Source organism: Cynocephalus volans, chromosome 2 (genome assembly GCF_027409185.1).
Source record: "Cynocephalus volans isolate mCynVol1 chromosome 2, mCynVol1.pri, whole genome shotgun sequence".
Classification (NCBI taxonomy): domain Eukaryota; kingdom Metazoa; phylum Chordata; class Mammalia; order Dermoptera; family Cynocephalidae; genus Cynocephalus; species Cynocephalus volans.
The window spans coordinates 116136788-116152307 of record NC_084461.1 but is presented as its reverse complement, the minus strand read 5'-3'; the positions used below and the strand labels follow the sequence as shown (position 1 = coordinate 116152307).

The 15520-nt window shown below is 39.0% G+C and overlaps 1 protein-coding gene across 1 annotated transcript in view; it reads left to right on the top strand.

Moving 5' to 3' along the window:
• The window catches only part of MEIKIN (meiotic kinetochore factor), an 80556-nt gene that overhangs the window by 21445 nt on the left and 43591 nt on the right, over positions 1-15520 (top strand). The window contains exon 7 of the mRNA XM_063087629.1: positions 4346-4385. Coding sequence (XP_062943699.1) covers positions 4346-4385 — 40 coding nt within the window. The remainder of the gene's footprint in view (positions 1-4345; positions 4386-15520) is intronic.

Below are 15520 nucleotides of genomic sequence, written 5' to 3'. Positions count from 1 at the left end.
ATTGATCTTAGTAACCATCAGGGGAACCAGTTGACTGTAACTGTTATTACTGTGGCGTTTGTCTAATGGTGGTTTTCTATTCCACTCTTTCCTGATACATTTATTAATTGGAATCCTACTATAAAAGAAGATTTGTCTCTTTTCTGCCATTTATTTATTTATTTATTTGATTACTTATATCAGTATGGACTCATGAATATTTATTCTATGGGTTAAGATCCAATAATTTCATTTATCTATTTATTAAATTCTAGCATATATATAAAGTAGTTTCGGAACTGTTAACCCAGATCCCTGTGAGAACACATTTACTAAATAGATTGCAGCATTTATATACAGTTCTTTTTGTCTTTAGTATTACAGGGTCCACTTAAAATAGTATTTTCCAAAGTTACATAGGTTAGTTTTTTTTCTCTTACACCTTTCGGTGTATGTGTTGTTTGCTTGTAATATGCTATAGTTAGATTCATTTGTTACTGTTGAATTCAATTTTAAGTTCACCTGTTTTATTTGGTTTTGTTTAGGTATTCAGGGGGTGTGTGAAGGATGTGAAACATTACTATGGTTCTAAGAGTCATAGCTATAGTTGGCCTTCCATATAGGTGGGTTCTGCATCTGTAGATTCAGCTAACCACAGATCAAAAATATTCTAAAAGCAATAAAAAAATGATAACAATAAAAAATAGTGCAAACAAAAAAATACAATGTAACAACTATTTACATAGTATTTACATTATATTAGGTATTATAAGTAATCTTGCGATGATTTAGAGTATATGGGAGGATGTATGTAGGTTATATGCAGATATTATGCCATTTTATATAGGGAAGTTGAGTATCCATGGATTTTGGTATCTGTGGGAGTTCTGGAACCAATCCCCTTCTAATATCAAGGGATGGCTGTATACAAAAAGATATTCTCAGAAAATTATCACTTCTTTCTCTTCTTACTACTGTCCTTATCCCATTTTCCTTTCCATTCTAGCAGAATGGAAAACTCAGTAGAAGGATTAGAAGGTAAAGTTGAAATTTCCCAGAAAAAAAAATGAATAAAAAAACAGGAGGAAGAAATGAGGAAAAAATAAAAAAGAATGAAATTTGGAGCAAGAAAGCTAAGTTAGAGGAACAGCATATTAAATTTTAAAAAGATATATTTCTATTGTAACATAGTTGATGTACATATCTGTGAGGTACAGAGTTGAATGTCAATACCTGTGTACAATATATGATGCTCAAATCAGGATAATTAATATATTCAACAATGCACAATGTCACCGTTTTTTGTGGCCTTTTACCAATTCCTCCCTTCCCCCCTTCCCCCATTCTCACCTCTGGTAACTTCGGTTCTCCTTTTGAAAGTTCAACGTATTATTGTGATTGTTGTATCTTTCTTTCTTTTTTTATATGTTTATTTTTTAGCTTCCATTTATGAGTGAGGACATGCAGTATTTCTCTTTCTGTTCCTGGCCTATTTCACTTTAACATGAAATTTAACTTCAAATAATAGGAGTCCTAGAAAAAAAATTTTAAAAAACTGAGGGAAGAAAATTATCAAATAATTCAAGAACATTTTTTGAAGCTAAAGAATATGAGTTTCCTGGTTAAAAGGAATAGCCCTTTCCCACCCATCCCTTATAGTTAATCAGTCTCTGTAGTTTCTGGTTTATTCTTCCTATATTCCTTTCATACAAATGAGCAGATACCTATGTGTTTCTTTGTTATACGAAGGATAGCATACTTCATGGCTACTCTTTTTCCCTTAGTTTTTTCACTTACCAGTATGTACTAGAAGTCACTCCAAATGGGTTTGTAGAGATCTTCCTCATATTTTATACAGCTGCATAGTACTCCATGATGTGGATGTACCTTTGTTTATCCAGCCATTCTCCTGTGAAGTGGGTATTTAGGTTTTTTCCCAATATTTTGCCACTACAAGTGGGAGTAAAATTATGATATATATATTTTCATATTATTGGTGGCGTCTTCAAGGTAGATTCCCAGAGGTAGGATGGCTGGGTCAAAAAGTAAGTGGATGTATAGTTTTGTTGGGTATTGCCAAATTTTCCTCCAGAACGATTATACCAGTTTGTGTACCCTCTGGCAACATATGAAAGTGCTTGTCACCCCATATTCTTGCTAACAGAATGTTCTGTCATATTTGAAAATTTTTGCCACCCTAGTAGGTGAGAAATGGTATCTCTTTGCTATTTTAATTTTTATTTCCTTAATTATATGTGAGTTTAGATATTTTCCACAAGTTTGAGGGCCATTTTTCTTTTCTTTGTGTGTGTGTGTGAATTTTCTGTTCATGCCTTTCCCCCGTTTTTCTATCTGGTTTTTCATCCTTTACTCTCACGTTCTAAAAGTTCTTTATATATTAAGAATACTTCATATTAGCTTTTTTTGTGGTATATGTTGTGAGTATTTTCTCCCAGTTTGTCAGTGGACTTTTTGTTTATGGTATTTTTTGTCATGCAAAAAAAGTTTATTTATATTGAGCTTACTTTTCTCCCATGTCACTCCAGATCTAGTGTAGCAGCTCACTAATTTTATCAAGATCTTAAGCTCTTTATATCTTTCTGCCACCAAGTGTGTTGGTGTATTTCTCCATAGTTGTAAGACAGTTGCAAAACCTCTAGGCATCACAGCCATGTTCCTGGCAGAAAGAATGAGAAAGGCAGTATTAACCACACGTGTCTCATTTTATCAGAGAGCAAAAACTTTTCTAGAAATTATCAGAAATCTATTTAGGTCTATTGGCCAGAACTGGGTCATATATCTACCTACTACCAGGGAGGCTGGGAAACCAAGTATTTTGTTTTCCTAGCCTCTGCAGTGGTAGAAGGCAGAAGAAAATGGAAAAATGTAGAAGGGAAGTAGGAATACATGTTGTCAGCCCATCTGTTAGAGCCTGCCACTAAACAGGGGGAATAGCAGTCAAAGAACTAAACATTGGGTTAGGAGTCCTTTATAGGAAAGTTGATAGCTGTCTTTATGGCAGTGTTTCTAACAGTTTTCGAAGTCCTTGTTTTCTGTGTTATTTTTTAGTTTGGGACTCCTTTCCCGATATAAAGTGCTCAAAGTAGCAGCCTGTCTCTTTAGCAAGTATTTCAGTTAGGTTCTTTGTCCATTGAAAATGACAAAAAAAACTAACTCAAACTATATTAGATGAAAAAGGAAATTTATTACTGCATGTACCTGAAAAATCCAGCAGTAAATCAAATGCATATTTGACTTGATCCAGAGTTTCAAATGATATTTGTAGGACCCAATTCCTCTCCATCTCTCAGCTCAGGATCCCTCTGTGTCATTTACACTCTCAGCTGAGTCCCTTAATGTGGCAACTCTTTCTAGCTCCAGGCTTATATCCTTACAGCCTCAAATCCAATGAAAAAAAGTCCTTCTCTTTTCCAGCTATTTGAACAGAAGTCCTGGGTTTAAATTAGTCCATATGCCTATCTCTGAACCAGTCACGTGGGCCAAGGAGATGCAAGGTTCTTAACTACATTGAGTTGCAGACTATGGCTGGACCATCAGAAGAAAAATCAGGAGGCTGTTACCAGCAAAAACAAAGTCATAGATAAATGTCCACTGTAGTCCTTTATGTTTTGAGAACATTCCTCTCAAGGAACTGCTTGGTAGTCACCATTCATTTCACCTCTCCTTAACCATTGGGAGTTTTAAATTCTTATCAAATTTAAAACTTAAAATTAAAACTTTGTAAGCAAAGTACTGCAGCTGCTGAAGGTTGTAACTTTTTCAGAAGGCTATTGCCATGGTTCTTTATATTCCTAACAATATTCTAGAGTACCTGAGGCAGTAAAATGCTGAGTGGGAGGCATTCTCTTGACCTATCGATCTACTAGTACGCATATCTATATATTTGGTATTGGACTAAGAACCATGAGACCTGAGTTTAAGTTCCAGGTATCCAGCTATTTTGTAACTTGACCAAATATTTTTTCTTATATGTAAAATGGGGATAATGAATTGGTGTGTTGGTGTGTAAATTGGTGTGTAAACACACCCTGACAGGTTGTTGTAAGAATCAAGTAAGATAATTCATGTAAAAAGATTTCAAAAATTATAAAGAAGTATCCAAATATAAGGTGACAGATTTCTTATCTTATCAGATTTTGCAACACTTTCGTTTTACTTTGATATTCTGAAAATACTTTTATCTAATTTATGTCAGATATAAAAATAATATAAAACAATAAAATTATAAAAATAAACTGCACTGCCACCATGCATAAATATTTCACCATGGGGGAAATATTTATTTTTACCTAGAGTAATTTTAGCATTTTTAATAGATTGGCTTTTTTTTTTTTTCCTTTCCTAGGTACCTCTTCAGAAGACTATCACAAATGCCACAGAAAAACGTAAGAATTAAAAATTTTTAAAGTCGTCATGCTTTTGAAAACCCTGAATTCTAATAGTTATATAACAAGTATGATTGTAAGTTCCCAAATTCAGGTGTTCGTTCATTCAATATTTGTTGAGGACTCACTGTGTGCCAGGACTGTTCTAATTGCTAGAGATATAGTTATGAACAAAATTGGTTAAGAACAAAATCTCTGCTGTCATTGAGTTCACATTCTAGTTGGAGGACACAGACAATAAACAAATAAGCAGGTAAATTTATACTGTGTTATATGGTAATGAATGCTATGGAGAAAAATAAAGCAAGATAAGGGGACTAGGGAGTGTTGGGGGTGGAGATTTGCTCTTTTAAGTAGTGTGTTCAGGGAAGTCATCATTGAAAAGGAAGCATTTGAGTAGAGACTTAAAAAACGAGACAGAGCCAGCTGTGTGACTCACCGGGGAAAGAATATTCCAGGTAGAATAACCAGAGCAAGGCCCTGAGGCAAGAAGGCCTGGGCTTCTGGAGTAGAGAGAGGTAGGAAAAGAAGAGAAGAAGCAGGAGGCTAGATCACATGAGGCATTGTAGGCCAATGTGAGTTGGGGAGTCTTTGAAGATTGACATGATATGACATGATTTAGAGGAATCACCCTGTCTGCTATGATAAGAATACACTATGGAAGGCAAGGAATTATGGAGATTACAGTTAGGAAAGTATTGCCCCAATCTAGGCAAGAGATATTGGAGCATAGGCCAGAGTGGTAAGAGCAGAGGTGGTGAGATGTGGTCAGTTTTTGGATATGTTTTGAAAGTAGAACTAACAAGATCTGTTGATGTACTGAATGATGAGGTGTGAGAGAAAGTAGTCAAGGCTGAGTCCATAGTTTTGACTTAATAGCAGATCTGTAAAATAACATTTTACACAACTCTTTTGATATATTTTTGATCTTATGTAAGTTATTTGGTTTAAGCTGAATTAGTATATCTAAGCTTCATTTTGTAGAATCTTGACAGTCAAGCCTATGTTAATTCCCATTGGCTGTTAATAAACACCATTGCAAAATTACATGTTCACCTTAATGTACTGATTTTAATTATTTCAATATTGTTCATTCCTTGTTCAATTTCCTATGAGTCTTACTTCCTGGTATTCTGTAAAATTGACATTCTATTCTAGTCCCAGCACAATTGCCAAAATTATTTCGTCCTTTCTCTCTTAAAGCAAGAAGGCTGCAAGGAACATTTAAAAAAAAAAATTCATACCATATGAAATGCAGTGTTATGGGAAAAATAATCAATACGTGTGGATTAAAACGATTGTGTCATGTTACTAATTTGAAATAGGCTTCTAATCTAAATCCTTATAGTCTTGGTAGTTCGAAAAAAAATCCCTGTGTATTGTGAATTACCAAAAAGGAGGTACTCTCCATGTGTAGTATTCAGTATTGAATTAGGAGTTTCAACAAAGTATGCACTGATTATTTGTTCTTGTAACTCTGTAAAATCTCGAGAACACATTGACCTCTCTTGATACCTAGGAACTAATAGCTATAGCTTATTTATGTAATTATTTCTTAAAACACTGTTATTTACTAGGATTTATTACAAGCAACTCCGTATTAGATAGAGTTAAAAAAAATAATGATGCCAATATCTCTTGCTTTTGAGGCTCCTGCAAAAAAAAAAAAAATGGAGTTGCCATTTAAGGTGGGGAAGACTGAAAAGAAACATATTACTGGAGGAAGAGTTTGGTTTGGGGCATGTGGCCTAAATGGTAGGATGTATGTGCGAGAGACAAGATATAAGTTCAAGGAGTCACAGTCTGTATCATGAATGGCCTTGATGGCTGGGATTTTTATTTTACCCTGAATATGGTAAGAGCCTCTGGAAGATTTTCAGTAAGACTGATATATAATGAAATTTCTTTTAAAACACCTCAACCCTCAAAGGATTTAACGGAACTTACAGAAAATTCATACAAGTTTAAAAATAAAGATAGGAGACACCATCAAGAAAGAAAGTGAAAAGACAACCCACAGAATGGGAGAAAATATTTGCAAATCATATATCTGATAAGGGACTTGTACCCAAAATATATAAAAAATTCTTATAGCTCAACAATAAAAAGACAAATAACCCAATTTTAATATGGGCAAAAGATCTGAACAGACATTTCTCCATAGAAGATATACAAATGGCCAATAAGCACATGAAAAGATGCTAAATATCATTAACCATTAGGGAAATGCAAATCAAAACCACAGTGAGATACCACTTCACATCCACTAAGATGGGTGTAATCAAAAAAATAGATAATAACAAATGTTAGCTTGGATGTGGAGAAATTGGAACTATTATACATTGCTGATTGGAATTTTAAATGGTGAAGCTGCTTTGGAAACAGTTTGGCATTTCCTCAAAAGATTAAGCATGGAATTACCAAATGACCCAGCAATCAAGAGAAATGAAAATATATGACTATATGAAAACTTGTATGTAAATTTTCACAGCAACTTTATTCTTAATAGCCATAAAGTGGAAACAGCTGAATGTTCACCTGCTGATGAATGGATAGATAAAATGTGGTATAACCACACAATAGAGTATTATTCAACAATGAAAAGGAATGAAATACTATTATAGGCTATTGTTACCGGACTCAGGTCTGGCTGCCCGCCCCCTTGAAAAAGAAAGAAAAAAACTCAGAAGTCAAATGGTTGGTGTTAGAAAAGCAGATGTATTCAGCTGAAGGAGATGGTAGGCTATCCCATCTCAAAGATTTACATTTACTGAGGGGTTTTTAAAGGAAGACTTGAGGGAATGGAATGTGGGAGGTGAAAAGCAGGAGAGCAGGAGATGTGAGTTATGAGGGGTCCATTTCTATGGGTCAGGTACAAGGTCTTGCCAAGGCCTTATCTGGTTTCAGTTCTCATCTTTGCTGTTATCTCAGGACCCTGCAAGATTTTGATTTGCACTGCTGTACTTGGCTAGTACCCAAGGTCAGCTTTAGTCATTTGGCCTTGATCATTTCTCAAAACTCTACAAGTCTCAAAGAAAGAGCTTTGCAAAGTACTAATTAGCTTCTTGGCCTTCGTTTCCTACTTAGCAAGCGAGATAAGAGAGTCAGGGCATGGGAAGCAAGAGTGGAGAGAAAAAACTGTCCTTTTAAAAATCTTCCCCTCTCCAAAGCCCAGGCAGCTTTAGGTCCCAATATGGCTTCAGTCCTGCTCACTGCAACACTACTACATTGATGAACCCTGTAAACATTATACTAAATGAAAGAAGCCAGCCACACAAGACCACGTATTTTATGATTCCATTCATATGAAGTGTCGCGCTAGGGCTAATGTTGGAATCCTACCAACATTGCCACTTGTGGAGCTACTTGACTATGCCAGTTGTTGAGCTAGGGCTGGGTCTGGAACTCACAGATCCCTCAAGCCCATTGTCCAGACTGAGTCACAAACCCCTCACACGCCAGGCTGGGTCACCACAGGTCTATAAGCTAGGTAACAGGCAAACAGGTCCTTGGAAGCTGTAGGTTAGAAAGCATGGCCACTTGTGGTGGTGGCAGCTGCCTGAGGCAGAAGTCAGCCAGTCTGCTTTATAAACTCTCTGAAGGACACAAGAATAGCAACAAAACTAAAAAGACACATTGGCATGTATGTGCACCTACCACACACACACACACACACACACACACACACACACACACACACACACACACACACACACACACACACACAATTTGTTTACAAAGGATGTGCTGAACCACACCCAACCAGACCCGGGACGAGGGCCCTGACCAAACTATTCTATTTTCCCAACAATCCACCCCTTCAGGTCCTCACCGTACAATCTATGCATTCAGAATCTTCTGCAATGTTCCCTTAGCAAGGGTGAATGATTCTTACATTTACATATTACACATTCCATCCCAGTCCCAAAAGTCTTTAGCTTGTTGCAGCACCAACTCAAAAGTCCAAAGTCCAAAGTGTCCTCTGAGACCAAAAGCAAAAGTCTTTCCTGCTGTGAACCTGCAAGGAGTCAAAAACAAGTTTATCTACTTTCAAGATACAGTTGGACAGACATTGGGTACACATTCCCATTCTAGAAGGGAGAAATAGAAAGGAAAAACAGGCCGCAAACAAATCTGAATCCCAAACGGGCAAACATTAAGCACACTGGAACACCTGTACCCCTAGAGCGGAGGGCAACCTCACTCCTACAGCTCAACCAAGTGCAGCCCATTGAGCTGCCCTGGTGCCTGCAGCATTTCCAAGCTGGTGCTGCATACTGCCAGCAGCCCCACAGTTCTGGGCTCCTGGCAGCAGCCCTGCTGTGCTGGCTCCACTAGACATTTCCTCAGTGGGGGTTCTCTGTGGGGGCTCCAACCCCTCTTTTCTGCTCCACATTGCTCTGTAGATGACCTGTGCAGCAGCTCCACCCCTGCAGTAGGTCTCCACCTGAGTCCCCCAGCTTTTTCCACACATCTTCTGAAATTTAGGTGGAGGCTGCCATATTTCCACTGCTCTCACATACTGCTGGCCTGCAAACTCAAAAACACAATGTGAATGCCACCAAGGTTTTCAGCTTTTTTTCTTCAGAAGTGCTGAGGCAGGATTACTCCAGCAGAGGGCTGGGATGCAGGGAGCAGTTTGCCAAGGGCAATGACACCTCAGGTCTGTCCTCCCGGACAACTCAGTCCTTCTAGGATGGGAGGGGCACTCTCCCAAACTTCTCAAATGCTCTCAGGGCCTGTGATGTGTGGTGCACCCATCCAGACTTCTCAAATGCCTTTAGGGCATTTTTTCCATTGTCTTGGCTTTTAGCATCTGGTTGCTTCACTACCAAGATAATGTCTTTAGCAAACAGTTTATCTGCTTCACCCTTGCTCTCTGCTTCTCTACTGCATGGCCAGGCTGCAAGTTTTCCAAATCTTTACACTCTGCTTCCCTTTTAAATTCTGGCTTTTGAATTACTTCAGTCAGCTCGGCTTGTACCGGCTACTCACTCAGTCTCAGGCAGATCTGCAGCATTCGCCCACAGTTCGAACAACAGCATTCACTCAGTCCATCAAGGAGTGGCTGCCCCACCCCTGTGCATATCTGCAGCCCTCCTGTAACTGCTGCCACTGAGACAGGCACATAGTAACGGAGACTAACTTTTCCACCTTTTCGCCAGGTGAAAACATACTTGAAATTCTGCAGGGGTACCCGTCCTCAGGTCATCTGCCCATCTGCATGTGGCACTCTTTTCTTGGGTTTATACAGCACTCATCTGGCCATCAGGTTTAAGTGGCACCCTTCAAGCCATTTGCCTTCAGACAAATGCAAGATGCATTTACTATATCATCTCTAGAGCACGTTACACCATCTACCCCTAGGTCCCATAGCTGTAGCAGCCAGGGGCTCTCCCTGTTACTGCTGCTTCACTGTCTCAATTTCTCATGCATAACAGGTCATGCCCTGGAGACACACAATTTCCCCAAATCACCACTGGGTTGGTCGTCTTCCCTAGTGTGAGAGGCAGGAGTTACCAGTTGCTGCACGTCATCCTCCAGGACATTCATCTGTGCTTCCAACGACTCTGCTTTCTGCCACAAATCTCAATCAGTTTGCAGCATAGTGATCAGCAGCCAGGTTCTGGTCAGCAGGAAAGTGCCCACCAGGCACCACATGCTCAAGAACAGCCACATTTCCTCCCCTTCCCAAGGGATTTTCCATTGTAATGTCTGGTCTATGGTGCCTTGCAGTAAAGTGTGGAGCAATCAGATCCCGGTCAACAGGAAAGTGGCCATAGGGCAGAGCATATTCAAAAGTAGCCACATTTCCTCCTTCCAAGGGCTTTCAGCTCCTGTACCTGCTCAGAATCCTGCCAACTATGCCAGTTGTAGTGTTCTGGCTAATGTCGGCATCCTGCACTGACTTAGCCAATGGTGGTACTTCAGCTCAGGCTAATTATCTACATAGCCAATTGTAGAGCTACTAATGCTGTTTGTGACGCCAATTGTAAAGCTACACAACCATGCCAGTTGTCAGGCTCTTTTACTTGCCAGTATCCTGCACCGACTGGACCAATTGTCGAGCTAGGGCTGGGTCTGGAGTTCACAGACCCCCTCAAGCTTGTTCACAGACTGGGTCACAAACCCTTCACATGCCAGGCTGGGTCACCAGACCCCACACATTCAGGTCTATGAGCTAGGTAACCGGCAAACAGGTCCTTGGAAGCTGTAGGTTTGAAAGCATGGCTGCACAGGGAAGACGCCTGAGGCAGATGCCCACCTGCCTGCTTCACTAAAACTCTCTCTGAAGAACATAAGAATAGCAACAAAACTAAAAAGATACATTGGCATGCATGCGCACTAACTCCACAATGTGCGCGCGCACACACACACAATTTGCTTACAAAGGATGTGCTGAACCACACCCAACTGTGCTGAGGCGAGGGCTCTGACCTAACTATTCTATTTTCCCAACATGAGGTGTCCATAATACAAATCTACAGGACAGAAAGTAGATAAGTGACTGCCTAAAGATGGGAGGTTTGGGAACAAATGAAGATTAACTGCTAATGGGCACAGGGTATCTTTTGGGGGTGATGAAAATATCCTAAAACTGGTTGTGATGATGATGGTTGCACAACTCGGTGAATATACTAAAAACCATTGAATTATACACTTTAAGTGGGTAGATTGTATGGTGTATGAGTTATATCTCAATAAAGCTAAAAAAAAGTTGGAACCAAGGAAATATAATTTTAAATAGGAGATATAGATAGGAGGAAAGGGAATTAGAACAAAACTAAATGAACCATAAGAGTTAAGAATCAGATGTTTTAATTGAGCAACATTTTGGCTCTGAGCTCTTTAGGTACAAGGAAAAAGTCTATAGTTATTTGATCAATTTCATATCCTTGAAATAATCGTGTATAACTGTCTTATAACTAGATTTTTTTAAAAACCAGATTTAAATGGCAAATAGTAGTGTTGTCTTCTTTGGTAGGAATCTAAAATAACATTATCATGTGTTGATGGTAGTGTGGGGGTGAGGATTGAAATCTAAAGTACAGGTATTCTATGCTGATGAGATTGTGGGGGTGAGGACTGATATAATTTCAAGTACAGATTTTTGTGGAACGTTTGCATTACCCCACCAACATCCTTACCTGTTATCCCTTTCTTCACAGAGATATGCATGATCACATTTCTTAGAGCAATCACTCTTGCAGCAAAGAAAAAGATGGATTGGAAGGAATAATTAGATTGGATGGGTGACTGTTGTAGCATTCCAAGTAAGGCATAATGAGGACCTGAACTTTACCAGCAATGATAGCAGGAAGGAAAAATTTGAGAACAATTTAGGAAGGAGATAGTCAATAATTCTTAATGACTCATTGGTTGAGGAAAGAAGATGTAATTCAAGTTGGCCCCCAGCCCTCCAACTTAGGAAACTGGATGAATGATGACTTATTCTCTAGGTGAGGGAACACAAATGGAAAAGTAGGAGGGGGTTGGGATGATATTGAGGTACCTACAGCACTTTGAAGTGGTGATGTCCTACAAGCAATTGGGTGTCTCAGCCTGGAGAAGAACGGAAAGGTCTTGGGCTGAAGGCATAGTTGTTTCCTTGGGAGAGCATGTAGAGTGAGAAGAGAGTAGCATTAGTGTAGTAACCTCCTTATAAATATGTTTGTATTTAAGTGGTGAAAAAAAAATCTGAAGAAAAGAACAACTATTACTGTTATTCTTGGGTGCACGATTGTTCTTCAGTGAATGACAGTGAAAACTAAAAATAAATGACCAAGGTTACCAGAGATATGATTAACTCATTTAAAAAAAAATTTCTTCCACAATTTCTTCCGCAATGCAATATATTTTTAAGAAGGAAGATGTGGGATTTGGATAATAATACCAGTTCGAGCACCTATTGTCTGCTAGACATTTTGGCATTCTCTTTGATTATGTAGCACATTCACAAAGTTAAAACCCTACAACTTTGGTGTGGTAGGTAATGGAGAAAGAGCATGTTATTTATATTGCTGTGAGATACATGTAGACCTTGCTTCAATGACTGTTTCCTATATATCGAAATGGAGCAAACATAAAACACTCGATTATGTGTATGTGATCCTGTTTCTTGTCTTCCCTAAATGCTACCCCTCTCTAAAAAGTAAAACCTACCACTTGTATGTGCAAAGAAAAGATAGCTTTATTATTATTTTTTAAATAACTGATCTAAACTTATCATGGGCCCTCATCACTCTTCTCCCCTATTTAGCTAGGAAATGATGAGTTAAACTTATTGTCCTCCAGTTACTTTCAGTTAAAAGTCTCTTTTGGGTTAATGCTGAATCTCAGATTTTCTCCCCATTCCATATTTCTAAGGATAGCATATAGATAGGTGATCTTAATTCTTGATTTGCCTGGGACAGTCTCAGTATATGCCTGTTGCTTTGACATAATTCTTAATAGAGCACCATTTTACCCTCCAGAAATGCTCCAGTTTGGACAAATAGTCACCCTAACTATAGGTGTATATCATAGGGGCTGATCTTATGCAGCTTTGTAGGAGGAGCAACAGAAGGGTGAGGTTGGGGCCTGAGGGTATCTGGGATCTACAAGCTGTCTCTAGATTTTTACTGATTTATGTTGCAGGGTTTCTAGACTTGTTCTATGCTGGGCTGGACTCCACTGATAAAAGTCAGGTAAACTTAAGGCCTAATTTAGGACCTGGAGTCCTCCATTGCTGATTTTCCATTGTCTTGCCTTTGCTTCCCCAAACTTTTTGAGTCTCATCGAAGTCCTCTATCCAGACTTTGACTAGTCTGCCTTTCTGCAACCTTTGTGATAGAGTCACCTCACCACAGTAGCCCTATGCCAGGTATCTTGGGTCTAAATCTGACCACCTCCTGCCTTGCTCTTGGTGTATGGAACTTTGAGAACTTGTTTCACAGTACGCAAGAGTTAAGTGAATCTCAGGAGGACTAACTGAGGCCCCCTCTCTGCATGAACATCCCAAGCTCTTATTTTTATGTTGAGTTTCCACCCTGTGTGGACATTGCCTTCTAGGGTTCTTAACATAGAGTTTGGCACATGCCCCCTCTACTCTTGGCTTTCTCTTCACCTCTTCAAATGTCATCTTCCCACCCGTTACCCGCATCTCCAGATTTTGGGCTTGAGAGAGAGAAGTTAGTTCCCACTGTCTAACTGCTTGTTAGGACCTTTTTAGATCTCAAGCCTCTGTCACCCTTATTTTTATAGTAATCCTCTAGGGTAGAAGGAATGGAGGAGGGATCTATCTTTGTTGACCTCCTGAGTTCTTTCTATATTAGATGGCTAATAGTAAAATTCTGTGGTTGTGTCTTAACTTACAAATGTTAACAGCAACTTGAGGAATGTAGGATGTTAAATGAGGCTTTCATGTTGTCTTTGAGTTTGGATAGTGGCCTCATAGATGAAAACAAAATAATAAATGAGAAGTACTTCTATCCTCTATTCTGTGTAGAACCATCTGTGTAGAATTTTTAAATGGGAGGTCAAAACCCAATTCTGCCAGTATTAGCCCACCACCCATCTCCAAGCTATTTAAGAAAAGGTAATGAATATACAGAGGATGAAAAGACCAAGAATGCATATTTCTTTGTAAGAGTTATTGGTGTCACATGCAAGGAGGGAAGAATACCTCTCTCACCTCAACACAGGATGGGAAGCTCCAAGAGAACCATTTGGAAGGTTCGACACATGTCCCATAGAATCTGTTTTCTGACTTTTATAACTGAAAAGTCTAAAGGCAAGAGGGTTCTATTATATGCTTTGGAATGGCAGAATAAAGGGGAAGCTAGATTTACTTTCAGAGTTTGGCATGACAAAGACTTGTGCATAATACCTATAGGTAAAGTGTGGATCCCACAGAAGGAGACTAATTATGGATCATCTTGAAAGGGATTATGCCCAGTATGACTTCCAGCAAAGGGCAAAGTAACCTCAGTCAAAAGAAGCTAGACATTCTATCACCAAATGCAAAAGCTAAGGAGAGCATTAATAGCAGCAAATGAGAGAGCTCCAATCGTTGTCGAATCAGATTTAGCAAGGAAGCGGCAAACATTCGGAGAGGGTGGGCATTGGAGAGTCATAAGTTTATTAGGCCACGGATAAGCTAAAGATCTGGGCTCCAATCCAAGTTTTACAAGGCTTTTTATAGGTGGGGTTGGTGGGCTCCTTAAGTTTCGATTTCTAAACATATATCTTAAGCAGGCAGCCACTCGGTTTTAGCTTCTCCGAATTCACGTGACTTGAACAGGCATGTAAGCATGATTACCAAAGTGAGAGGAATGCAGGCAGTTGATTATTGACTGGGCTGACTTCGGGGGCCCTGGTAGATAAGCACACTTAGTTATAGAGGCACTGCACAGACACAAGCTAAATAAAATTTTTAATTTTGGTTTCTTCCAACACAATGATAGGGAAATCTCCAGAGAATCCTTCAAAATACTTCAAGTGTGAAAGAATCAGCATTTAGTTATCTGCCACACACATACAGCAGCAATGGCATAGTATAACAGTATCAGTCAAGATCAAGAAAGACTTTTATTGTCCTTTTGTACAATTCCTTCCCTATAATCAATGCCAGAGGAACCCAAAGAGTAGCTACCAAAAAGGGAAGGGAAAAGAACAGGAAATAAACCAACCATGGTTGCTTTCCCCACTGCTGTTATGAGTCTAAATCAGGCCCAAGCCGAGAAAAGGAAAAAATTTAAATTTGATAATAAGAGTTTGGAGTTGTGATATTACACTGGGATTTTTATACTTAAAAATAGCTATTTATTACAAGAGAATACCAGAAACACCTTAGTAAAAAGAATTTTACCCGAAAGTTCATTCGGAGGCAAGAAAGTACTGTTTTGACAGAATGAGTTTAAAGGAAAAGATGAAGGAATAAAATTGTTTTCTGCTTACTGAGTGCAACTGTTCAATTAACCAGTAATAAGAATTTTGAAAATCCTCTTCTCACATTTGGTTTTTAACTCCATTGTCTTGCTAGGGACTCAGAAACCCCATTGTGGTGGTAAAAGGTAGAGCTTTGATCCTTTGGTATTGCTCTTGTGACAGCTAATCCTCTCTTACACATTTAGATAGAATTGGGGGGCAGTCTC